The 27,882-nt window shown below is 41.7% G+C and overlaps 1 protein-coding gene across 1 annotated transcript in view; it reads right to left on the bottom strand.

The window, feature by feature from the left end:
- Positions 1-4,031: 4,031 nt before the first annotated feature.
- SAMD12 (sterile alpha motif domain containing 12) overlaps positions 4,032-27,882 on the bottom strand; it is a 397,021-nt gene continuing 373,170 nt past the window's right edge. The window contains exon 5 of the mRNA XM_036264449.1: positions 4,032-4,124. Within this exon, the coding sequence (XP_036120342.1) occupies positions 4,096-4,124 (29 nt within the window). The 3' untranslated portion in view covers positions 4,032-4,095. The remainder of the gene's footprint in view (positions 4,125-27,882) is intronic.

Consider the following 27,882-nt stretch of genomic DNA (forward strand, 5'->3'; position numbering starts at 1 on the left):
GCTCCTTCGTGACAGAATCCAGTCTTAAGCCAAGGTCTTCAGGTTTGAAGCCAATGCTTTATATACCCAGTTGCCTCCCAGTAGACAGTCTGATGTTGAACCTCCCATGATGCAAAAATACAAGTGCAGAAACTGAGATGTAGGTGAAGGGGAAAGGAATGAGGTAGCCTGAAGAACTTGGGTAAATAGTTTTGACATAAAGAGTTAGAATGTTAATTCTTATTCAGTGAGTGATAGAAGCCATATGGACCTTAAATGAGTGTCTTCATACTTAATTTATCTCTGCTCTGCCACCTAACCCCATGGCAATTCCTAAGATGTGAGTAAGGAAGAAAGACTAGATATGGACTTTTAAATCTAGAAAACCAGACCCAAGGAGAAGAATAAAGAATGGATAGAAAGGGTCATGGTTGTAAACATGGTCCTGGCCATCCCTTGTGACTGTTTCTGGAAATTTTTGGAAATTTGCCTCTCTCTGAAATAGCTCTCAATGGCATATATACCAGGATGGCAACTCCAGCTCATTTTACCATGAAATAGTACCTATTAGGCTCAGTGGCAGATAGCCAAACACATCTTGTTGCCCCAACTAAAGAGTCTCACTATATATGTAGAGGTTTTAGAGACACAGAAAGTCCTTGGCACTTGATTAGGAAAGTTCTCATCCAAGAGAGAGGCCATGCATCTCTCCAAGGTCCTTGAATCTCGTTTCTACTGCCCAAACAAATGTTGAAGGATGCTCAGGTTCATCCACAATATATAAGCCATGAAGTGAAATGACTTTAACCTTTTAAGAATCAATCTCAGAATTAATTTTGCATCCAAACCCTACTTTTATCTCTATGCAGAGTCTATTTCTGTAACTTTGCTTATAATCTCTCTAGAAGTTTCCTCTTGCCTATAGCACCTAATGTCTCTCAATTCTTCAAACCCTAATTCAAGTATCTTGTCTTTTCTCCTGGGAGGCTTCCCCTGACCATCCCTACCCACTCTAGACCAAATGTCTATTTATTCAATTTATATCTGTTGAGTGCTTGCTTTGTTGGGCCAACTGTGCTAGGCATTGGGAATACAATGGTTAAGTTGGACAGCTTAGATCCATGGGGTAGCTTCCAGTGTAACAGAGCAGAATATTTGCTTTCTGCTCTCTGCTTCTACAAGAAATTCCAGTAATCATACATCGGCTCTTATAATACACTGCTGACATGAATGCTTGGCTACCATTGCAATAGGTAAGCTCTTTGATGTCAGGGACCACTCATGCCTTGTACATTTCTGATTCCTGCAGTGCCAGGCAAAGAAATAGGCTGCTTGATAAATATCTAGTGATGTATATTAGTGACTAATATTATCCTGTGTCCTCTAGAGACAGAAAGTGAGAGGTGAGTAAGGTAAGAGGAGGCTTGTTTAGACTTGGTCTGCCTAGAGCACAGACCCAGAGATTTGTTAGAATGATGAATAATCCATCACAGGCACGGGTCAGGGCCTGCTTACTGCCAATCTCATTAAGGAAGTATGATGGTGAACCTCTTCTAGTTGAATATCTTAGCGTATACTACTTGTTTAAGCATAATATGACACAAGGAAACGCATGACATTAAAAAAAAAAGTGAATTCCCAACGCTTGACTTGAGTGGTGTGATTTGTTGGTCAAGTCAAGACCTGCCGTTACCTGTTCATCTGATATTGGAAACCATCTGGGTTGGGTAAAACCAACCGTCACACAGGACCTAAGAGTTCAGATCCTCTTCCTTTTAGACCATGTGCTTTGCAGAACTTTTTGCTTACAGAATTAACTGTATAGGATCTCAAGTCAACTTATATAAATTTATAGAAACAAACCTTATATAAATTTTTCCACAAAAGTAAAAACATTTGACTACTGAAATTATGGTTATTTTTAAAGCCAGAAGAGAACTTTAAGGTGAAACCCATCCCCAAACCCTCATTTCACACATGAGAAATCTGAAGCATAAATGACCTAATTGACCCACCACAGATCATACAATCAATTGGCATTAGGAGGTGAATTAAAGTGCAGAACTCATGATGCCCACCTGTACCCTTTACATCATATCTTTGTACCCTATGTCAGGGAGCAGCACCTACTGGCAAAGTGTCATAGCAGCCTCCCTTCTCTGGAACTGAAAATGCCCAGGCTGATGGAGTTCAATGGTGTTCTTCTAGAAATGTGGAGTACAGTTCAGAGAATATACAGCCAGAAGGGTTCAGATCAAACCTGTAAGACTATTTTTTTGATATGTGCCCCTAGTGGGAATTGAACCCAGGACTTTCTGGTCCGCAGGCCAACCAACAGCTGAGCCAAACCAGCCAGGGCAAACCTGTAAGACTTAAATGCCAACTTTCTGGGTAAGGAAAGGGGAAGAGTGTGCTAAACAGAGAGGAAAAAATGTAGAGTCTAGAAAATGAGACAATATTCCAAAGAGCTGTGGAACACAGAAGACAGAAAACCATGGGGAGAACCAAGGTCTACGATAGGGTCATTTCCCAGACACCTCCCTTCACCCCCAACCCTACCCCAGGGGCCACAGCTTAGGTTAGAGGACCTCTGTTACACACCCCCTTGTGTTATTGTACCATAGGCTGCTGTAAGAGATTATCACAAAACCACTGTCTTAAAACAAGAGCAATATATTCTCTCACAGATCTGGAGGCCAGAAATCCCAAATCAAAGTCTTGGCACGGCCCTTTTAGGGTCTACACAGATAACCTAGGGTTATCTCCTCATCTCTAGGTCTTTAACGTGATCACATCTGCAAAGACTCCCTGCCCCCAATAGAAAGAATTTATTCACAGGCTCCAGGACTTGACTGGTTATCTTTCGGAAGGGGGCCTTCGTGGCCCACACATCCCTTCACTTCTTTTTTTAAAATATGTTTTTATTGATTTTAGAGAGAGAGAAAGAAAGAGAGAGAGAGAGAAAGAAAAACATTGATGTAAGAGAGAAACATTGATCAGCTGACTCCTGCAATACTCCCTACTGGGGATTGAGCCTGCAACGTAGGCATGTGCCCTGACCAGGAATCAAACCAGTGACCTTTTCGTGCATAGGACAATGCTCAACCAACTGGGCCACACCAGCCAGGGCACACCTCTTCACTTCTAACTTTACTGATTCATTATGTGGGTAACTATTTTGATAATACCCACCCTTACCGTGCGGGTCCAGGAGGACATACGCCTTGTCTGCTTTACTCATGGCTGCTTCCAAAGTACCTAGGAGGGGACCTGGGAGATAGAAGAGATCTAATGAGTGTTCAGGGAATTAAAAAAGGGAGGAAAAGAAGAGAAAAAGGGAGGAAGGAGGCAGTGAAGAGGGGAGAATGGAAGAAAGGAAAGAAAGAAGGAAAATCAGAAAAGAAAGGGGTGAGCAAGGAAGGGAGGGAGGAAAGAAGGAAGGTGGGGGCAGGGAAGGAGAATATGAGAGTGAGAGCAAAGAGAGAGAAAGGAGAGAAAAGGACATATCTCTAAATCTCACTACTAATTCTTATAAAATGGATTCACGTGAGGAAAACAAGGACTAGTTTTAGAAGGTGAAGGTTACAGTTAGATGAAGCTTTTATTTCAATTGAGGTATTTGAAATCTATTGCTGTCCAGTATAATGCAGCCTTGTAGATGATGGGGTTTAGCTTACGGTGGGACAGACGGGGTACAGAAAAGTCCATGGTATACTTGCCTTTAGGGAGTTCAGTCTATTGGCGGAGCTATCAAGGTACAAACTTCACGCAAATCGTAGTGTGACAAGTGTCAAATAAATAGGGCCCAGATTATGAAGGATTTTTAATGTCTTTGGATTTTATTCTATAAAGCAACATTTAGATGAGATTTCCAGGCATAAGCAGTAATATTTAAAATTTGCCATTTGGGTAGTAAATAACGATTTTATAGCTATTGTGTAATTTCAAGTATAAATATCTATTATGACTCATATTCAGCTACATTAGCCCATGGGAGTAACCTAAGGGGTAAATTATATATTTGGCATAAATTTAACCATTGGAAAATACCCACTTGAAAGTGCACAATTATGTCATTCCCACAGTGCATTTCATAAGCAAATCTGAGTTTTCAAATCAAAATGTTCTTAAATGTTGACCAGCATCTGTGAATTACATAAGATCAAGACATCATTCAGTGTTGTTGAAATCTATCTTGAGCATAGGTGCTGTCATTGATTCTATAGTTATTTATTGAGATCCTACTGTGTGTTGTTCTGGGGATCTAAAGACACAATTTGAAAAAGAATGCGGCCCTCACCTTTGAAGAGCTCACAGTCCGTGTTAATTGGTTTAACCAGAAAACAGGCACAGTGACAACTTTCAGGACAACATGGAAGGGAGAGAGTGAGAAAGCAGAATAAGGCAGGGAAACCCTTCACACCAAAAACAGATACAACATCTGCAAAAGAAAAGAGGGAGGAAGTATGGTGAGGAAGAGATAACCTCAGATCACAATGCAGATCTGATGAAGTCTCAGCCAACCCCAAGATCTCCCACTAAAAGTCCCGAGTTAGCCCTGGTACCACTGTTATGCTCAGTCATTGGCTGGGACTGCCCCAAAAGACTGTGGCCTCAGCTTGAAAGCTGAGGCAGATTTGAAAGCATTAACAGCTAGAGGCTGTCAGCTAATTGCACTCCTTGCAGTTAAATAGCAAGTTCTTTCTTGAAGGGAGATCAAAGTGATGCAACCCCATGGCTGCCCCATAGTGTGATCGGGAAGAAGGCAAATAAACAGGCAATTTAAACCCGGTAAGGTAATGACAGGGTGCCATGGGAGCTTAAAGATGGAGTATCTAACTCCATCTTGGGGACAGAAAATACTTCCAAGTATTTACGATACCAGAAGCCAAAGTTTTAAGTAGAAGTTAGTCAAACAAAGTGGGTAGAGATAGGAAGAGAGTGTTCGAGGCAGGGAAATGAGATGCACAAAGCCTTGTGGGAGAGAAAGCATGGCACATCCACAATATGTTAGTACCACATGGGGGTGCAGCAAGGCCTGAAGCTGGAGAGGTGAACAGGGGTCAATAGTGAAGGATCGTGTACACCGTGCTAAGGAATTCAGGCAGCACAACCACATGCAAAGTGGTCTGCAATCTGAACACGTAATGACCAATGCTTTTTCTCCCCATCAGCAGAGAATCGTGAAGACCCCACGTTCCAATTCTCTGTGTTTATATAGACCTTAGTGATGCTTATGAAAGGAAAATATATTACCTATGAGGAACAATGTAATTTATCATCACCTAGTTTCGCTTTTGCCCATTACTGTTATTCAAGTCCACCTAATTCACCGCCCACTAGGAGAGAACTTGCAGCTGATGGATTTGGGTTGGCGACACTGCAAAGACTAGAGCCATGAACTCTCAGAGGCGGCAGACCGAGGCATCCGAGCAAAAACCCAGGCCACCTGGGTTCCCAGTATCAGAAAACGGGTGAAGAAGAGCCAAGAATGTGTTTTGCCTACTTCCAATTCAGAGAGCAGTGTTTTTAAAAAACCAGTCCTGAGATTTTACTTCTGTGATTCTATTCTGAGGGAAAATCATAAATTTAAGTTTTATGATTGCTGTTGAGAATCAAGATAGCTAGTTGGTGTCTGCCACTGTCAAACGCTATATACTTCACACGAGATTGTATACAAGCTCAGAACAACTGAGCATTAGGTACAACCGTATTGTACCTAAGAAGTAGGAAGAATTAACTTTGCCCATTTTTCTATCAGAAAGTTAAAGCTGAGAGAGGTTAAATGGCATGTCTGAGATCACACAGTTAATATGCACAAAGAGGTTTAACAAAACATTATTTTAAAAGATCACAAACAATCTAAAGGGAAACTATAAGGTACATTTGAGTATGTGTATATAAAAGAATATTAAGTAGTTATTAGGAAGATGTTTTCTAATTATCTTGAATGACATTAACAAATATTTATGGTATGTTTTTATTATTTATTCATTTATTTTATTTATTTTTTATTTTTTTGTATTTATCTTCAGATAGAGTGGGAGGGAGAGAGGGAGGAAGAGAGAGAAACATCGATGTGAGAGAGACATATCGAGTGGCTGCCACCCACACGACTCCAACGGGGGTCAGGGACAAACTGCAACCAAGGTACGTGCCCTTCGCGGGAACCGAACCCAGGACTCTTTAGTCTGCAGGCCGACGCTCTAACCGCTGAGCCAAACCAGCCAGGGCATATTCATTTATTTTTTTATGGTATGGTTTTAAGTGAAAAAAAAGTGGAATGGAAAATTGTACATACTATACTATTTTGTTTTTAAAGAGCAGCTTCACTGAGGCATAACTTACATAACTATAAAAATAATCAATTTTAACTGTACAATTCAATAATTTTGGGAAAATCTCAAGAGTTATGCAAGCATTACTACAATTCAGTTTTAGAGTATTTCCATCATCTCCCCCCACTCCAACCTCTCACGCCTGTTTAGTTAATCCCCATTCCTATTCCCATCCATAGTCAACTTTGGACATTTCATATAGATGGAATCATATGATATGTAACCATCCACATTGACTTTTTTTTAAACTTTTTTTTCTTTATTGATTTTTAGAGAGATAGGAAGGGAGAGGGAGAGAGGGAAACATCAATGATAGAGGACACTGATTGGTCACCTCCTGCATGCCCCCCACTGGGGCATGTAACCAGGACATGTGCCATGACTGGCAATCAAACCTGCAACTTCTTAGTGCATGGGTTGATGCTCAACCAATGAGCCAAATTGGCCCGGCACTTCTTTCAATTAGCACAATGTCTCTGAGATTTATTCATGTTGTAGGGTTAATCACTGTTGTTACTTTTATGTACCAAATAGTATCCCATTGTATGCTTATAACATGTTTTCTTTATCCACTCACCTGTTGATGGGCATTTTTTGGATATTTCTACTTTTGGCAATTATAAATAATGCTGCTATGAACACTTATGTGCAAGTCTGTGTGGATATGTTTTCTTTCTTTGAGTATAAATCTCAGTGTGGAATTGCTAGGTAACATGGTATTTTTATGTTTAATTTTTTTAAATACATTTTTTAATTGATTTTTTAGAGAGAAGGGGGAGAGCGAGAGAAAGAAACATTGATCAGCTGCCTTGCACACACACCCTGACCTGGGACCAAACTTGCAACCTGGGCATGTGCTCTGACTGGGAATCGAATCAGTGACCTTTTGTACATGAGACAATGCTTAACCAACTGAGCCACACTGGCCAGGGCTATGTTTAACTTTTTAAAAAAGCACAGGCTAGTTTTCAAAATGGGTGCCCCATTTTACCCTCATACCTGAAATTCATGGGGGTTCCAATTTCTCCACATTCTCACTGACGCTTTTGTGTCTATTTTTTATTATAGCCATTCTAGGGGCTTGTCCTGGGAGCACAACTTAATGAATTATTCACACTAATTACTTACCTATGAGTCTTCTTGTGGGGAGTCTGTCCTAAAATACAAAATTAGTACAATACGTGGGGCATTGTTAGTAATCAATAAATGTTAGCTATTATTATTAGCATTGATGTTAATTTTCCTCACCTCATTTTGGGGAGAGGGGAGGCTTTTACAAAAGCGATAAATTTTATGTTATTTTTCATTTTTTCTTTGGACAGGCTACACCTTGTGTTAGTATTTAATTATGTTAGTATAATATTTATACTTAGTAATTAAGTATAATCTTATCTTTGACTAGTCTTATAACAATGATGTGTGTTCATTATAATTATCTAATGTGGCTCTCTTTTCTTTAACTTTTGAAATTGCAAACCTAGATTATACAGGTGATAGTCTCAGCAGAAGGAATAAAAACAAAATAAAGAACAATCATCCACAACCTAAAGGGATCCTGACAAGGACCAAATACAGATGAAAACTTTGAGGCATCAAAAAATCAACATCTAAGGTACAAGATGGGGATGTCAGGGGAGGATGGACATCCAAGAAGAGCACAGACCCTCTATAAGTCTGCATGGAAGCTAACTCAACCCTGAGGTGTCTGACCTGGTACCTTCTCAAAGAACCCCAAATAAAGGGATTGCACTTAACACTAGTTCAGATGTGAAGACCATATCCAATTTGAGTCTTTACAACTTAGAAGAGATATAATGAAGCAGGAAGGGGTTCAGAAAAGAGCAGAGAAATAATCAATCAGCAAGTCGAACCTCCGAGGAAAGGTAAATGAGTTTGGGTTATTTACCCAGAGAAAGAAAGGGCAAAGTTCTACTTAATACTTGTGTTCAGGTATTTAAAGTTGATTTCTGACCAGATAGTCTACATCCCAAGAACACAAAACTAACTTCTCCTGCACCCCAAATAAAGACTTTAAGAGTTAGAATGGAATAAGAAATTGAGATTCAAAGTAGCAAGAATTCCTTGACTCAGGAGTAATAAAGGTTTGCCAAAGTCTACCACTGGTCATGGAATTTCTGTTACTAATGGTCTGTAAAACACAAGCACTGTGCCATTCATGATCAGAAGTGAATGTTTTAAAAAGGTGGCTGAAATTCCATGCAGGGTCACATCATTCATGTGAATAGATTGTCTAATCTCAGTGGGCACTGTTGCAGCTGCTGTTCAGATCGGGATTCAATAGCTGGGGGCTATGCCAGACTGTCTCAACCCTAAGCTGGCTGAAGAGAAGCTGAGATGATCACCACCCATAACCATACTTTCCACTTACAGGCTGCATCAGTCAGTTTTCACTGCGTAACAAAACACATCAAAACTCAACGGCATAAAGTCATTATGTATTTCCTTGTGTAGGCTTGAGTGGCTTGGCTTCCAGCGACAGCCACTGGATTGGCTCTGCTCCATGAATGTTCATTGTGGAGCCTGGAAAGAGCAACCCAGGGGAAAGCTCTCCTAATGGTGAAAACTATTTTTATAACTGGACACTTGTACTTCTTAATCTCTTTCACCTTTTCACCCAGTCCCCCAACCTCTCCCATGTGGTGACCATCAATTTGTTCTTTATATCTACGAGTTTGTTTTGTTTGTTCATTTATTTTGTTTTTTAGATTCCACATGTAAGTGAAGTCACATGGTATTTGTCTCCACATCTGAAATGACATACTCGCTCTCTCTGCTACCTTCCTCATTGTATCTGTCACATACATTACTGCAGTGACCCTAAACTGGTCTGCCTGCCACTGTCCCTTACCTCCTCAGTTCATCTACTACACTGCAGTCAATTTCATTTGATAAAAGCAAATTAAAACATGTCAAAAGCTGCTTAAGCAAAAGCAGATTTTTTTTCCCAATAGGACAAATTCTCAAACCTTTATCATGGCATTCAAGGGCTTCCAAAAGCATGCTCCCTTTCCAGCTTCATCTTGTCTCAACTCAGCTGTGCTCCAATCCCACTAGCTACACATTCTTTATACATGCCATTCACTTCATTACTGTATGTGTACCTGCTGTTTCCCATGCTTGGCATGCCCTGCCATACATCCTCTGCCAGACCAAAAATTCTAATTACTTTCCTCAAGAATCACTGTCCTTTCAGAATCACTCATTCTCTCCTCTGTGTTCTCACAGTGTTTTATTCATGGTATTATCACAGTGCAGACCTCACATAAACATGCATGTATCGATTACTCACAGAAACCCCAGGAAAAAAAAAAAAAAGAGCATCAATAACTCCTGCACAATGCAGAAAACTTTTCAGAAAGTGCTTAGCCTGGAATCTGTTCCTCCCCTTCCTGAGATCTGAGGATGTTCTATAGAATCCCTTAAGCCATGAAATTTCAATATAGACAAGGAATCTAGATGGCATTAAGAGATGGTAGAGTAGACTTGGTGCTGGAGGACTGTGGGCATCCTGTGGTCCAGCACCACACACATTTCTGCAATAGCAAATTAGGGACAATCATAGCTTGGGGTCTAGTGAAATGTCCAGTGAAGACTTAACACCTGAATCTTGAGAGCAGTGACAGAAAAATAGAGAATGAGAATTCTCTGTAAATGTATGTGAGTCCCAGAATAAAAAGTAAGCCAATGGCTTAACACGAGACCAGTTTTGGACACCAAAGAAATGGAGAAGACAGACACAGGGCCTGGAGATAGCCAAGAAAAACTAGACCCAATTGTGACGGTGACATCCCTTAGGTGGCACTGTTAGCAAAACTGCTCACGTTGTAATTGTTTTAGTTAGCTCTGCACATTGGTTATGGCTTAGCTATTAAACTATAATACTGTGTATACATGTGTAATCAACATAAATACATTTGTTAGTATCTATTTAGTGTATTATATCTAATATATTTTTAACTTGTGGGTTCAGTCAGACTATTTAATCCTTTTTACTGTTTTTATTAAGTCCTAGGTAGAAAACCCTGTTGGATTTGCACCAAAGGTGGAATGGACCCAATTCTATAAAAATAACAATCTAATGGTCAGAGCACACAGACTCCATATATCACTACAGGATATTTCCTTTTTGGGTGGGCCACATGTAATTACACTTCCCAACACAACATAAAGTTCTTTATAGTTCTATTCAGTTGTGACAGCTGCAAAATCAGGCATCACATTGGATCCATTAGAGAACCTAGTGCTGTGTCCAGCACTCAGCTAAGGATTCAATCAGTGCTCACTGATCTAAATTGCACTGGCACCAGAATGATGCCCACTGATGATGTACCCTGGTCTGGACTGAAGATGGATGTCCTTCCCAGAGAGTGATGCTGGGCTGCTCCTTGGACAAGAGCCACAAGGTGTTCCGGGGTTGCTACACCTGGTGAATGAAGCCCAGGATGGGAAGGATGCCCACGGCAGAGATTTCATTACTGTTTCACAACCACACCTTAGGACATTTCTAGTCTGCCTAGCTTCCAGGAGGATGAATAATTAAAAGGAAATGGTACATGTCCTAATCAACAATGTCCATGAATAGACCTGAAGAAGGTGAAGCAGCTTGGAATTTTTAATCTGGTTTTTGAAAAATATTTTTTTCCCTTCTCATTCTTTAGTTAATCCCCTGCTCCTCCCCCCAGTTGAGTGAAATTTTGTGTCACAAGCATAGAAGTAAATCCAAGCATTTCTATCCAGCACCAAATTCATTTTGTATCATAAAGCATACATTTTTTCATAATACGTAGCATTGATACATGACTTATTTTCAGCCTTCTGTAATGAATAATCTCAAAGTCACTATTTTGTTTCAATTGAAGACAGAGGAAACTCTAAAATGGGACTAAACTTGCATGGGATTAGCTGGAGAATCTACTGTATTTTTTATTCCAGCTCAAGTGGGTTGCATCGCAGCTCAGTACCCATAAAAAGACCCATTGATAGCAATGCCTTTCGTTTCAGTGGCACTTTCCATGGCAATAATAATAACAACATGCAATCACTCAAGCCACAAAGAACAAAACAACTGTGGTATGCAATAACATCAGATTGTATCAGTGCAAAAATTTGGCCTTTATCACTTGCTTGGATCCAAATGTCTTTCAGCCAACTTGCTTTAAGATGTTAATGCTGTTTACTGTGGGTGGAAAGACAGAGGTGATAGTTCCTTTGTGTTTCAAAGGTTTGGTGGAGAAGCAAACACTGGATATCACGGCTCTGAGGGACAGAACACTGGATGTTTTAAAAGGGCTCTATATCCGTAGCAATCTAAGAAACCTCTTGTACTCAGTATTTTTTAAATAGCTGAAAGTAAATTACAAATACTACTAATTTATCCATTTTCCTTCATTTCCCGGGATATCCAGATTTTGGGTGTACAATTCAATTCAATAAGCATTTGCTGGGCACCCATTATGAACAAAGGCACTGTGGTAGACATTCAGGGTAATACAGAGAGCAAGTTACCAGATAGAAGAAGGGGGGCATGTATTCAAGATACTATAAAAGATGGCAAAATGCTAGGGGAAGAGATTTAAAATGCTTTCCTATAGGGCTCTTAGTAGAGTGAGAGAGCACCCAGATGCAACGAAGAAGCACAGACTCAAAGAGCCATTGCTCCTCTGCTCTTTGCAGTCACCTATTTGACATGAATGAATGAATGAATGAATCAATCAATGATGTGTTTTGTCAGGTGAACTATGAGTGATCTGTAGATTTTGACCTATGGAAGTTGGGAGAGGAGGACATTCCAGACAGAGGAAAAAATATAGGCAATAGCACAGCAGCCAGAAACTCTACAGGAATACAAGGCAACACATGGTTTTATAGGGTTTGAAGAGGAAAAAGTTATACAGAGTAAGTGTGGCTGAGGTACACTGAAGTCATGCGTTGTCAGGACTATAAATCCAAGATAAGAAACTTACATTTAGCCTGGTCCGTGTGGCTCAGTGGAGCGTCATCCTGTGGACTGAGAGGTCCCAGTTCGATTCCCGGTCAGAGCACATTCCCGGGTAGGGGGCTTGATTCCCGGTTAGGGGCATGCAGGAGGCAGCGGATTGAAGTTTCTCTCTCACACTGATATTTCTATCTCTCTCTCCCTTCCTCTCTCTCTACAAATTCAATAAAAACATATTTAAAAAAAAAACAAAAAAACAACTTACATTTAACCCAGGAGTAGCGATCAAAATTGGGAATGATAGGATCTAAAGAGCACTTCAAGAAAATGAATGTATTTTTCTAGTGAAGTATATGGCTTTGGGCCAGAGAGACTTGGGCTTCAAAACTAGTTTCACCAGTTATAAATGGCACGACCCTGAGCACCTTACTTAATCTCTCAGAGCCTCAGATTCCTCATCAGTAAAATGGAGATAATTAGCCTATCTTGAGTGTGTAAGTCCATGGGCATGAAGAACGCAGAAGCCAGGATAATGGCTACTTCACAGAGAGAACCCAGGTCGCTGGGCTGAGGAAGGAGGTTGAAAGGAAACGTCAGCTTTTGCTGACGCAAATATGGCCAAAGGTTACTCTTGTCAATGCTTGGTGTTGAGAACATTTATATTACTTTCAACTTTTCTAAATGTTTGGAACATTTCATAAATAAATAAAAAAGTCCCCGCTTGCAGTCATGGTTGCTGATCATATTTATCAAGTGAGTGATACAAGCCATTGCACATACAGGGTTTCATAAATGAAAGCTATTTCATCATTGTTTTTACAATGTGACAATGAGGGTAGCAAAACAGAAAATAGAGGATGGAAGAAATATGGCAGAATGAAACTATGGGGCAGGAAGTACTTTCGCTTATAGTCCAGAGGGAGGAACAGGGACTGGATTTGTCTTCCCACTTAAAACAGCTGGGAAAGAGCCCTGGCCAGTTTGGCTCAGCAGTTAGAGCATTGGCTTTCGGTCCGGAGAGACTCAGGTTCGGTTCCTGCTAAGGGCATGCACCTCGGTTGCATTTTGTCCCCGGCCCTGGTTGGGTCGTGTGGGTGGCAGCCACTTGATGTGTCCCTTTCACGTTGATGCTTCTCTCTCTTCTGCTCCCATTCTATCTGAACAAAATATCGAAAAGTGTCCTCAGGTGAGGATAAAAAAACAAAACAGCTGGGAAAGAAATGGACACATAAATAAAGCAAAGCTGTGTAAGAGAGTGGACAGCAGACAAGCAGAGGCAGTGTTCCCAGAAAGATGGGAAACCAATGAGGTGAACTTGGTGCTCGCCCCAGCTTCCTGCTTGAAGAACGTTGCCAGGCCTTGGAGCAGGAAATGGAGCTCGGGCGGATGCCAGTGGTCTCCCTGAGATGAGCAGAGATGGGAGTTCAGGGAGGCCAAGCTCCCACACTGCTCGAGTTTGCAATGGGAGAATGCCTAGAAAGAGAGATTTGCCCAGAGAGAGGACTCGGGCGGGGTTTGTAGAGGAGATCCCTTGCCTATTCAGCGGAGTCATCATCAGCACCTGCATAGAAGAAAACTACCCACGACCCGGACAAGAACTACCGAAAGAATTAGAGGAAGCAGCCCTGAGGATCTCACATGGGGCCAGGAAGGTTGCCTGCTCTCACCAGCAAGAATAGACGATGCTGTCATTCACGAGGCACGGAGCAGAGTGCTCGGCAGGGTTTTCCTTCGCTAGTGGGGAAAAATTAATCCTGCGCGAGTGCTGCTCCGGTTGTGCCTAATGACGTCTTCTAGCGAGACCCCAAAGAATCACCCTGCTTCCAATTTCCAAGTAACTTAACCATGTTCCAGAACAAAGCTCGCAGATACATACAGGAATATAAAAATATACAGAACCCAACAAGGTTAAACTCATGATATTTAGGGATTGGTCTACCAAAAGATAAATAATACCTGTATGCAGTAGTCCCCCATATATCCAAGGGGGAGAAGACCACCATTGGACGCCTGAAACGATGAATAGCACCAAACCCTATATATACTATATTTTTCCTAAAAATACATACCTATGATAGTTAATTTATAAATTAGGCGCAGTAATAGATGAGCAATAAAACTGATAAGAAAATAGAACAATTATAACAATATACTTTAATAAAAGCTATTCACATAATAATGGGAAGGAGAATGTCGTCTCTGTGTGTGTCTTACTGTGCGGTGCTCAGCCCTCTGCTTGTGACGCTGTGAGATCAGGTGCCACAGGATCCCTGACCCGCGTGCACCCCACCTGCCGGGCGGGGGTGTCGCTCACCTCGGGGCCCTCCCCGGCCTCCCTGCGGGCTCCGCTCTCCTGGGCCAGACGGGGCGCCCCTCAGCGCAGTCTCTGCTGTGTCGTCCACCCGAGCTCGCTGTCCCGTCCACGAACCAGCGCACCCGCTGCGGCCCGACTTCTGCAGTGTGAGGGCGACAGCAAAGCCAGGGGACCCTCTGTCCTCGTCACAATGTCCCTGGAGCGTCCTTCTCACCGCGGGGCGCAGCGACCTCGGCGCACGGTCTCCTCCGTCCTCGGAAGTGGAGCACGGTCCCCTCCTCGCGTCAAGGCAGCGCTGTGTCACAAGCCCTGTGACACCGAGACAACTGTTCCGATAACCAAGACGGCTGCTCAGTGGGGCGGCGGCGGCGCCTGCGTGGAGCCCGGAGGAAAGGAGGGCTCACGCGAGATGGAGCAACATCTCGAGATTTCATCCCAGGACTCAGAACTACCTGCAGTGGAAAATCTCCAACTTGTTGCCTTGGCCGCTTTGGCTCAGCGGTTAGAGTGTAGGCCCGGACCGGACAGTCCCAGGTTGGGTTCCCGCTAAGGGCAGTACCTCGGTTGCGGTCTGTCCCAGCCCGTTGGGGGTCGTGCAAGTGACAACAGTCCATGTGTCTCTCTCCTGTCGATGTTTCTCTCGCTCTCATCCTCCCTCTCTCCCTCCAGCTCTATCTGAAGATGAATGCAAAAATGTCCTCCGGGGAGGAAAGAAAAAAACAACAAAAAACGTATGACTTGTTTATTTCCGGAAATTTCTATTTAATAAATTCAGACCACGGTTGAGCCTGGGTAACTGAAACCCCAGAAAGCAAAATCGTGAATAAGAGGGAACTACTGTACTGAAAACTACCAAATGTTGCGGAGGTTAATTTAAGTGGACTTGAAAATCTACGCCCACAGATCTGAAGGCTTGGTATTTGTAATATCTCAGTGTTCTCCCAGTTATCTGTAGATTCAGCACAATCCCAGTCCAGATGAAAATGTATGGAAAATAGAACAGACAATACACACTTCAAAAATGAAGAACAAAATTGACACTACCTGATCTCAAAATTTATCATGAAGTTACAGTAATCAAGATGGTGTCACAGTGACAACAATGTGGCCCTGGTCGGTTTGGCTCACCGGTTAGAGCATCAGCCCACGGACCAGAGAGTCCCGTGTTCGGTTCCCGATGGGGGCATGTACCTCGGTTGCGGTTTGTCCCCAACCCTGGTTGGGGTTGTGTGAGTAGTGACCACTCGATGTGTCTCTCTCACACTGATGTTTCTCTCTCTCTCTCTCTCTCTCTTTCTCTCTCTCCCCTCCCTTTATATCTGAAGATAAATGCAAAAATTTCCTCGGGTGAGGATAAAAAAACAATTTAGACAAATTGATCAATCATACAAAGTATAAAGTCCAGAAACTAAGAGAGACTCAAACATATATGGTCAATTAATTTCAACAAAGTAGAGGAATATTTTTATTAGAATTTTCAACTAATGTGTGGAAAAATTCACTGTCCATATGCAAAGCGGGAGAAAGGGGAATTTCAAATGATACTCGAACCATATGCAAAATGGACTGAAAATGGATCATAGACCTAAATGTGAAGCCTATACCTATAAAAGTTCTGGAAGAAAACATAAAGGAAAATCATTGTAATTTTGGATTAGGCAAAATTTTCTTAGATACAACACCAAATACATGATCTATAAAAGAAAAAACTTAAATTTCATCAAAACCATGAGCTTCAATTCAAAAGACACTGTGAGAGAATGAAAAGACAAGTCACAGTCTGGCATAAATATTTGCAGATACTGTATCTGTCAGAGGTCTTGTATCCCATATATGTGTGTGTGTATATACATATATATATAGCCCTAAAATTCAACAATAAAATTTATTAATAATAATATTATTGTTACTAATTTGTTTACTAAATAAATTAACATTTTTGCAAAAGATTTATTTATTTATTTTTTTAAATATTTTTTCTTTATTGATTTTAGGGAGAGAGGAAGGGAGAGGGAGAGACAGAAACATCGATAAGAGAGAACATCAATTGGCCGCCTCCTGCATGCCCTCCACGGAGATCAGGCCCACAACCTGGGCATGTGCCCTGGCAGGGAATTGAACCAGCGACGTTTTGGGTCATGGGTTGGCACTCAACCAGTGAACCACACTGGCCGGGCATTTTCTTTGCGAAAGATTTAAATGGACACCTTACAAAATAACACAACTGAGAAATAATCACAGGAAAAGATCACTATCATTGTAAAAAATGTAAAATAACCTTTAGTGATAGAAAACAGATAGTAGTTGCCTGGGATGGGGAAGACAGGGACAGCTGAGAAAAAGTTATTGTATTGTTCACTGTCTTGTGTGATTCATGGATATATACCTATGTCAAAATTTATCAAATTACATACTTTAGGTACATTTTATTGTATGTCAAATGTACCTCAATAAATCTGTTAGCATAATCATAGGTAATATGCTCTTGTTGGCCAGGAATAAAAGGAAAAAATCAGACTCCAAGATAATGTCAAGGTTTCAAATTTTGGGTGACTGATGAATATGGTGGTTCTATGAAGAAGAGAGGAGAAGAAACAGATCGGTTGAGGATAATGATGTGTTCATTTTGGGACATGTTGACTTTGAGATCCTGATGGGAGATTCAGGTGGAGATGTCCAATGGACTGGGGAAATCGAGGTCTCGAGTTCTTGAGAGGCATTGGAGAGAAGGATGGTGCAGACCTCTTTACAAATGAACTTATGAACTGTGAGTGGATGCAATTGCAAAGGGGAACCGGAAGTGCATGGAACTTGGAGGAATTTCTGCAGGTACAGGGTAGGGGATGAGAGAAAGGAGTGAAAATGAGGAGGAAACAGTGGCTGGTAAGGTAGAAAACGCGGGAGTCAGTGAGGTCACAGACTTAAGGCATGAGAGGGTTTTAAAGATTAAATGGTCTCTGATATCAAATACATCATTAAAGTTGGGGAGGACTGAGAAAAAAAAGCAGTAGGTTACCAGTTATCTGGGCTTAAAAAACAAAAATAAAAAACCCTGTGTTGGTAACCTGTTAGAGACCAAAGCCTGATTCTGGAGGATTAAGTATTGAATGGATTTAAATAAACAAGCATACACAACCTCTTACTTTTTAAGAACATAGGTGACAAGGTCATTTGTGGAGATGCAGGGTCAGAGAAAGTGTTTTATTTTATTTTTTAGAGTTGAAATAATGTGAGCATGGTTTTAGAGGGAAGAAAGCAACAGAGGAGAGACTGCAGATACAAGTCAAGACAAGTTAGTACATGGTGGTTCTCACACTTGGCTATACGTTAGAACCCCTCGGGGAGCTCTGAAGAAATACTGATGTCTTCATGCACCAAATCAGAATCTCCGGTTGGAGCAAAATCTGGCGGCTTCAGTATTCTCAGAGTAGGGAGCAAGAGATGCATTGAGGGGAAAGTGTTTGCCTTTCAATGTTATGTAGCCACTCTTGGCAATGGGTGGCTCTTCATGGAGGAGGAAGAGGAGGAGGAGAAGGAGGGGAGAGGGAGGAGAGAGAGGAGGGAGAGGAGGGGCAAACTCCTTTCCCATTTTTTGTTTGTTTGTTTGTTTTTTGTTTTTTGGTGTTATGTTATGGTCAGGAGACACTTTCTATAGCTTTTACCCTCTCAGCTTCCACTTGCAATTATTGTTTGGGGTCAAGGTCAATGGGGGAAATGTGAGCCCTTCAAAGAGAAAATGTAATTTTGAAGAAAATACAATTTTGAAGCATCTCCTCTTGTCCCTTCTCTGGATTGTGAAGGTCACCCCAGCAGCTTCAGCTGTAACAAAGTCAGAGCTCTCGGGGAGACCGAGCCCCCCACATTGCTGTCAAGGGTCACCCCAAGCAATAAAACTGTACAGCCCAATCCTGGTCCCTTGTGTCCAACCTGCAGAGGGTCAGGCTGTATTGTTTTGTCCTAAAGACCCTGGGCTGCTGTTCATTTTGTGTTCCTCTGTCTGGTTCGGTTAACTTTCAAGTCTTCCAACACCCTAGCTGACATATATGTATACATATATATGTATATATATGTATATATGTATATATATATATGTATATATACGTATATATGTATATATGTATATATGTATATATATATGTATATATGTATATATGTATGTATATATATGTATATATATGTATATATATATATATATATATATATGTATATATATGCAACGGCGTTCCCCAGAGAAGCAGAATGTGATGGTGAAAGAGCATGGGCTTCGAGGCAGATCAGGGCTCATGTCTGTGGTCTCCCTCTTACATGCTGTGGGCAAGTGTTTCAACTACTCTGAGCCTCATTCTAGTTCTTTACAATTATTTTCTTTATTGATTTTAGAGAGACAGGAAGGGAGAGGGAGAGAGAGATAGACACATTGATGAGAGAGAACATCAGTTGGCCACCTCCTGCATGCCCCCTACTGGGGATTGAACCCACAACCTGGGCATGTGCCCTGACCAGGAATTGAACCAGCAACCTCTTGGTGCATGGGTTGATGCTCAACCACTGAGCCACATCGGCAGGGCCAAGTTCTTTGTCTATAAAATAAAAATAAATAATGCCAATTTTTATGTATATGTGTACATAATAATTAGAGAATCTGTCCCTCTCTATATCTATCATCTATCTATCTATCTATCTATCTATCTATCTATCTATCTATCTATCTATCATCTATCTATGAAATTGAAGCATCGTGGTATTGTGGGTACAAAGTAAATACTAGCTATTAGTATCTTCTTTTGTGCTCTTAAATTTACTTATAATCTTTTACAACAGTAGTTCTCACAATGTGCTTTCCAGATCAGAATTATCTGTTTAGCCTGGAAACACATTAAAGCTGCAAATTATCCTGCTTGGACCTACTAAATCAGAAACTCTGTGGGTAGGACCCAGTAATCTTCTTTACCAAGTTCTCCAGGTAATTCTGATGCATGCTCAAGTATGAGTACCACTGGTCTAGATTACTGGGCTTGCTGAAGTAAGTGGGTAATGAGGGAGGGTTTTTTCTCATGCTTTGTAATTCTCCACTGTGTTTGTGATGGCTAAGGTTTCCACATTGTAGATCCAGCAAAAGGTGCCCCTTACAGTATGCATTACACTATATAATTCTTTATTATTTAGCTGGCATCGGTTGCTTGCTTTGTGCCAGGCATAGGTTTTAACCAATGGATTTTAACACCTTGTATTATTCTCTGATCATTTCATTTGCATGGCCTGCATTTCCAAACTCATAGCTGGCCTCTCAGATGGCAGGAGCACAGGGTGTCACAAAGCATTTCATGTGCCATTGTGCCAAATTCATCATTGCCACCTGCTAACTCATTGGCAGAGGCTGATGGACTTTTCTTTTTAGAAATGAGGAAGTTCTGAAAAATCATTTTTCTGTTTACTTCTATGGTTTGAAATATGATACTAAATAATGGAGTCAAGTCCAATTTATTTTTTAAACCTCTTAGCCCCTCCACCCCCTCTCTGAAATCCTTGCTTTCTACTTACCTTTGGATTTGTCCTTGAACTGTGTCCGCTTGGGTAGTATCTTGGCTTCTGGGTTGGTATGTTGGGTTTCTCAACTTCATCCGATTTCAGTTCCGAGTAATAAATAATAGCCATTTAGCCAGAGTTTTAGCTATGAATAGCTTCTTTCCTCATAACTTCATCTTATATTTATTGCCTAAAGTGATAGATGGAAAGTCATCACCTAGCAACTGGCACATTTTTCTCCTGTGGTCTAGTTATTTGTAATGACTGACTATTGCTCTGGCTTCACTGGCTCAAGTTGGTCAAAAATGGATGTAACAGGTCTATAAATAGAGATCCATTTACATACTCTTAAGATGATCAGTGCAACTTACTGAAATGAGTTCATTTGCACAAACTGCGTTGTCTATCAATTTATTTCTCACATTCTCCAAAGGGGCAGCTGATTGCAGCTTATTTAGGATTTCATACTTACAGCACTTTATTAGTTCTGTTATCTCAAACCCCAGATCTCCTGTTGGAGCCTGGCTTTTGTGTCTCTGTGAAGAAAGCAACTAAAAATGTAAAGCAAGAAAGAACACAAAAATTTTTATATTCCTTCATGTTCATTTCTCATATGGTGCTCTGTCACACACACAAAATTAATGCTTTGTACTTGAAAAGAACCTTTCATCCAAAAACCTCAAAGAACTTTATAAATAAGTAAGCATGATTATCCACATTAATAGGTTGGGAATGATGCACAAAGCTGTTAAAAGTGCATTGTGCTTCGCTGCCAAACACAAGAAGGTGATCGTTCTAATTAAACACCTATAAAAGTAGTTTATTTGGTGTTTAAAAATACGGATCCTGGATTCTTCTAGGCCTCAACAGACCATAATCATGATAAGTCCCAATTTCTCTGGTTCTTCCCTCCTACATGATTCAAGGCCTCAGCTTCCTGCAAAGGCCATTTGTTTTGTATCTGGGGGACCTCGGTGGGCATCTCTTCTGTGCTCATGGACCACCTGTGCCTGCTTCACTGAGCATCGTTCCCAGTCAGGGCTGGAATGCGGTTTCTCCCCATTGCTCTGCCTGAGCTGCTCCGTGCCCAGTGACCTTCAGAGACGTGGCGGGAATGGCCTCTTCCCGTCCTGCCATGTCCTGTTAGGAGGCATCCAAGGCACAGCAAGCATCTTGAGCTCTAGTGTTCTGCCAGTGACTTTACTTTCCAAGAGTTCTATCCCTGCTTTTCCCCATGGAGACTGGGCTCAGAGATGCAGCCTCTGATGACGGACATCACAATGGACTCAGAACTTTGCATCTTGAGCAGTTTTGCCCAACGTTGAGGTTCTAGGAAATGTGTATGTTCAGTAGGAGAACCCCAGAGCCTCGCTGATTGTATCAGGCCAGGTCCTGGAGAAGAGGGGCTGCTTCGCTCTGGCTCAGGGACCAGCCTCCCAGGGTCCACGCCAGTGTGGACAGGCAGAGGCAGAGCGTGGTCCCAGCACAGATCCTAACCGTCAAGGCCACTCAGTGACCGGGGTGAATCAAGACAGCAAACCCACTCGAATCACACCAGAACACAGACAAAAACGTGAACATTGACCGAGTCACAAAAATGGTCAACCTTTTTCGCTAGAAGAGAAGGATGTTCTCAGGAAGTGGGGACAATCCTACCAATGGGAATCTGAATTCATCTTACCTAGAACGAGGGAGCACCAACGTGAGGCAAAAGCTGTAATAAATAAAGAAGCTGCTTTTGCCTTATGTTCCAACAGCATCCAATCCAGGGCAAAGCTTCTCTCTTCTTAGCTCTTCCCCGAATAACCCACCACCGGCCCAAATCCCAGAAACAAGTCTTTCTGACACCCCTTTACAGAGATCCCCCAGGTGCTCTAGGGTGTGCATTCTGCTCCACTACAACAAGCAAAACCCAGTTGCTCAACCACAGCTGTGTTCCTGGAGGTCTTTGGCTGGAGCGCATTGACACTCTGGTGAACCTAACAGTGGGATCCCTTGCTCCTGTTTGTTGGGTTTGGCCAGAGAGGAACCAGCAGAAGATCAAGGGTAAGAGGAGAAAGAGGTGTTTCTCCCCCTCTCTGCCCTCCTGCAGCTGCTTCCTCTCTGTCCACATTCCAGCGATCACAGTCTTCGTCTGTGCTGTTAGCCCTGAGGTGTTGCTCCAGATCTTGCTGGCTTCCCTAATATCAGAGCACACTTTTGTAGATAGTGTCTTTTTTTTTCTCTCCAATTTTTATTAATTTATTTTTGTTACAAATGTTTCTCCTTTCCCCTCTCTAGACCCCCTCCTCCCCATCCCATCCTCCCCACACCCCTAGCATCGTTGTCTATGTCCATTGGTTACGCATACGTACATACAAGTTCTTTGGTTCATCTCATCCACCTTCCCTGCCCTCCTACTCTGAGGTTTGTCGGTCTGAACCACACTCTTTTCTATGTCGAGATTAAAAGCTCATCAACTATCCAAATTGAAAGTACTGTCTATTTATTGCTAGGGCCAAAGCTTTCTTACTTTTCTCCTCAATATGCTCTTACACTTTTCTCTTAGGATGGGCTCATCCCAGAGATGTATTTCAGTCCTCTTGCTAATAGACCTCTGGCTTGCCTGCTTTACCAGTTTGTCAGGAACACCCCAGACAGGGCAGAAGCCACAAGTTATCCCTTTGTTGCCCTACCAGCTGAATGAGCAGGTTTAGAAAAGACCTGCAGAAATTATTAAATTTCAAGGTCAGCTGATTGGCAGGTCTCTCCTCTCCTTTTCTGACTGCTGTGGAAATCAATGCCCATTGTGGAAATCAAGTCCTGCAGGAAAAATTTAGGACAATGGAGACATAAGTATGTTGAATGAGCGTATTTTAACTATAAAGAAAATACAAAGACTATTACGCAAACATGACATTGGCTCTAACCACAGAGTGCCTAACAGATCACCTTTAATTAACACATCTTTAGATGGTAAGCATTTTAACACATTTTTTCTATTAAAAATTATTGAATTTATTGGAGTGACACTGGTTAATAAAAATATATAGGTCTCAGGTGCAATCTTTAATAATACATAAATACATATATATGGTTTTATTGATATTTCTAGAGAGAGGAAAGGAGAGATAGAAACATCAATGTGAGAGAGAAACATCGACTGGCTGCCTCCTGCGTGTCCCCTACTGGGGATCGAGCCTGCAACCTGGGCATGTGCCCTGACCAGGAATTAAACCAGGACCTCTCAGGTCGTGGGAAGACGCTCAATTTTTATTTTTGCTTTGCTTAATCCCTTCACCTTTTCACCCTTCCTCACCCCCTTTTCCTTCCTTTTAAACCCAGAAACAGCCCTGGCCGGTTTGGCTCAGTGGTTAGAGTGTCGGCCTGCGGTCCTGAGAGACCCGGGTTCGGGTCCCGCTAAGGGCGTGTACCTCGGTTGCAGTACCTGGTCGGTCGTGCTGGTGGCAGCCACTCGATGTGTTCCTTTCACATCGATGTTTCTCTCTCTCTCTGTTCCTCTCTCCCCCTCCCACTCTACCTGAACAAAAAAATGGGAAAATGTCCTCGGGTGAGGATAAAAACAAAACAAAACAAAACCCAGAAACAGACTGATTGCACAGCCAGGGGACGTGGTAGAGCAGTTTCCTCTCGTGGGTGCTGTTCCACAAGGAAGTGCATCCTGGCTCAGCACTCAAAGTGTTAGCCCTGTTGGTTCTTCCTGCTCCTTAGCTTTGCTTTATTATTGTTTTATCAAAAGTGATTCACTGTCTTTTTAAATATGTGATTTTGAAAAGCTTTCCTGCCGATGCAATTGTTTCAAAATTACATGTTGGGGCTACATTTCTTTGTTCCTGTGGGAATACATCTTCACTGTATAATGTGAATCAGTATGAAAATAAGGTTTGCTTAAAGGAAATTGCTTTGCAGCCAGGGCTCAGAGCACGTGGAGTCCATCAGTCAGAATCCCGGGACCCCAGGAGCTCTTTCGGGGAGGCTAAGGATCATTCTGGAGAGTTTTAGAAGAGGGGTTACGTACAGTTTCTGAAACATTTAAGTTGTAATTTAAAAATAAAGAATAAGGAGGACAAAAGAATCCCCTACTTCTAAGGATTACCTCCAAGAGCCAGCTTTATTTATTTATTTATTTATTTTCGATATTTTGTTCAGATAGAGTGGGAGGGAGTGAGAGAGAGAGAAAGAGAAACATCGACGTGAAAGGAACACATCGAGTGGCTGCCACCTGCACGACCCAACCAGGGCAGGGGACAAACTGCAGCCGAGGTATGTGCCCTTAGTGGGAACCAAACCCGGGTCTCTCTGGACCGCAGGCCGAGGCTCTAACCGCTTAGCCAAACCGGCCAGGGCGAGCCAGCTTTATTTTAAATAAGCACATATATAATGCAGTTTAAATGAACACATCTATTACGGAGGTGGAAATTCTATGTGATCTTGCCGATGAAACATGGGGCCTTTAAGGAAGTTCTGGATTTGTAGTGAGCTGCTTCAGGCTATGCTCTCAGACCTTGAGAGAAAATTTAGACTTTTGTATCTGCTACTAGGTAGTGCCTACAAATTAGAACCACACGGAGGGTGATCAGTTCATCTGAGGTTTGGAGATGCACAAGTGAATCACTAGCTGTGTGACGCAAGTTCCTTAACCCCGCCGAGCTCCAGTTCCTCCTCTGGGGAACAGCTGTGCAATGAACCCTTCCAATTCCTGTAAAGATTGAGTGCCACGCTTTCTTACAGAGCTCAGCACGGTCCCAGGCTCAATCTGTGCTGCCCGTTATTATGCTTACAATGATTGCAGACATATTAGTTAAATTTTGATTTGAAAATTAATATTCCTTATAAACTATGGAAGGATCTTAAAGTCATCTTTAAGATGCCATATTCTATGGGTCTATGTACACTTTGCAAATTTTGTAAAAACACATCAAATATTTCCCAATGAAACAGATCAATTGAAATAATTGTAACTTCTAGAGGTTCATGTAAAGCATGCTAATGTAAAAATAAGCCCAATTCTTACATTTCTGGTTAATTGGAAGCTAAGGATGCCAAGACACTTCAATGGGGAAAGTAGTCTTTTAAACAAATGGTTTTGAGATAACTAAATAGCCACATGAAAGACAATGATGTTGGACTCCTACCTCACACCATACACAAAATGAACTCAGAATGTATCATAGACCTACGTATAGAGTATACAGTCAATAATATTCTAAGAACTATGCATGGTGCCAGATGGGTACTAGACTTGTCATGGTGATCACTTTGTAAGGTATATAAATGTCTAGTCACTAGGTTGTACACTCAAAACTAATATAATATTGTATGTCAACTATAATTTAAAACATATTTTTTAAAAATTAAAAAATTTAAAGATAATATAGAAATAAATCTTCATGACCATGGCCAACAGCTTTTTGAATAAGACAGCTATAAAATAATAAAACGAATACAGGGTAGGGCAAGAGTAGGCTTACAATTGTTCATATGGAAAATAATACAACTATAAACCTACTTTTGGCCCACCCTGTATATAGAATGTGTGTGTGTGTGTGTGTGTGTGTGTGTGTGTGTGTGTGTTCAGGACAAGTCTCACCAAGATGTGCCACTTTGACATGAAGATTATTTTGAGCTGAAAACAATCAAGGATCAGAAGACTCGGGAAGAAACTTTGGTATTCCCCTTTACTGCCTACAATAAATTAAGGTCAAGGACCTGCTCCAGAAAGGGAGGTGTCATCCCAGATAACTACGGTTTAATCTGAAGTAGGGATGGTAGATGGGGAGGAAACTAGCCAAGCCCATTGATCATGGTCCTCCCTGGGTCCCATTGTTTTAAGATGACCCAGCAAACATTTTTTGTTGTTGTTGCTTCATTAAACATTAACTCTTTTTCATCCCCTTGTAAATTTGTCTTATTTCACGTTAAAGTCCTAAACCCCTCCCTCCCCATGCCTGGTCTGCAATGTCATATATATCTCATTTTGCTTGATGTTTTTGGAATTTTCATGTATACATGAATTCCCCATGCACAGATTGGAACTTGATTTTCTCCTGTTAATCTGCCTTCCGCCAGTTTTATAATTCCACCAGCCAGAAGAACCAAGCAGGAGAACCTTTCTCCATCCCTAACAATATGCATCAGTCTCTGTCTCTGTCTCCTGGCACAGAGCCTCTAAAACTTGCAGTTTCCCAAGTGATGAAAACATTAGGAGCGTCTTTTGTTCTAATGCTTGGTCTTTGACCCTGATTTCTGATAGCGATCCTAAATCCCCTGGAATTTCTTGGGCGATGGGAGCATCTAATGAGGCAATGCTTGGGGGCTCTTGGATGGGGCCTGGTCAGTAGAAGGAACAAGCCATGATTAGAAGCTTGAGGCTTCAGCCTCATCCCCTATTATCCAGTTAGGGGAACGTGACCGGAAATTGAGTGAGTGATTGATCGGGCCCATGTGACGAAGCCTCCATAAAAATCCCCAAAGTCTGGGGTTTGAGGAGGGCGACACACCCCAGCTGCACGAGGACAGAAGTTCCTGGGCTCAGGCACCTCCCAGACCTTGCTATGTATCTCTTTATCTGCTTGTTCATCTGCATCATTTATCATATTATTTTATAATAAACCAGAAAACATAAGTAAATATTTCTCTGAGTTCTGTGAGCTGCTCTAGCAAACTCATCGAACCCAAGGAGGGGATTGTGGGAACCTCCAATTCGTAGCCAGTTTGTCACATGAACAGGGAACAACATGGACTTGAGACTGGCATTTGAGGCAGGAGCAGTCTCGTGGGACTGAGCCTTGGCAAGTGGGATCTGACACTATCTTCAGGTAGACAGTGTCAGAACTGAGTTTAATTGTAGGACCCCCAGCTGGTGTCAGAATTGCTTCGTGTGAAAAAAAACCCTACACATGTGGTTTCTAAAGTGTTGTGACTAATGTGAAAAGAAAAAAAAAAAAACAGTAGGAAGAGTGAGTTTTTCAGACTCAACAATGAAAGTGCAGTGACAAAAGAAAAAATAGATCAGATTACACCCCAACTTAAAACTTTGGGGCTGCAAATGATACTATCAAGAAAGTGAAAAGACAACAGACTGAATGAGAGAAAATATTTGCAAATCATATATCTGATAAGGCACTAGTATTCAAAATATATAAACAACTCTTACAGCTCAATGAAAAGACAACCAAATTTAAAAATGGCCTAAGGATCTGAGGAGACATTTCAACAAAGGAGATCTACATATGAACAATAAGCACATGAAAAGAAACGCAACATCATTAGTCATTATGGAAATGCAAATCAAAAGCACAAAGAGATACCACTTCATACCCAGTAGGATGGGTGTAATCAAAAAGTCTCTAGCCCTGGCCTGTTGCGCTCAGTGGTTAGAGCGTTGGCCTTTGGACCAAAGGGCACATGCCTCAATTGCACTTTGGTCCTGGGCCCCGGTCAGGTCATGTGGGAGACAACCAGTCAATATGTCTCTCTCATATTGATGTTTCTCTCTCTCTCTCCCTCCCACTCTATCTAAGATAAATGGAAAAATATCCTCGGGTGAGGATTTAAAAAAAGTTTCACAATAACAAGTGCAGATGAGGATGCTGAGAGGTTACACATTGCCCATGGGAATGTAAAATGGTTCTGCCACTTTGGAAGACAGTCTGGCAGGTCCTCAGAAAGTTAAACATATAGTTACCGTGAGCCCCAGCAATTCCAGTCAAGAGAAATAAAAATATATTCCCACACAAAAACTTGTAGACAAATGTTTATAACAGTGT

The sequence above is a fragment of the Molossus molossus genome, unplaced genomic scaffold (assembly GCF_014108415.1).
Source record: "Molossus molossus isolate mMolMol1 unplaced genomic scaffold, mMolMol1.p scaffold_m16_p_16, whole genome shotgun sequence".
Classification (NCBI taxonomy): Eukaryota; Metazoa; Chordata; class Mammalia; order Chiroptera; family Molossidae; genus Molossus; species Molossus molossus.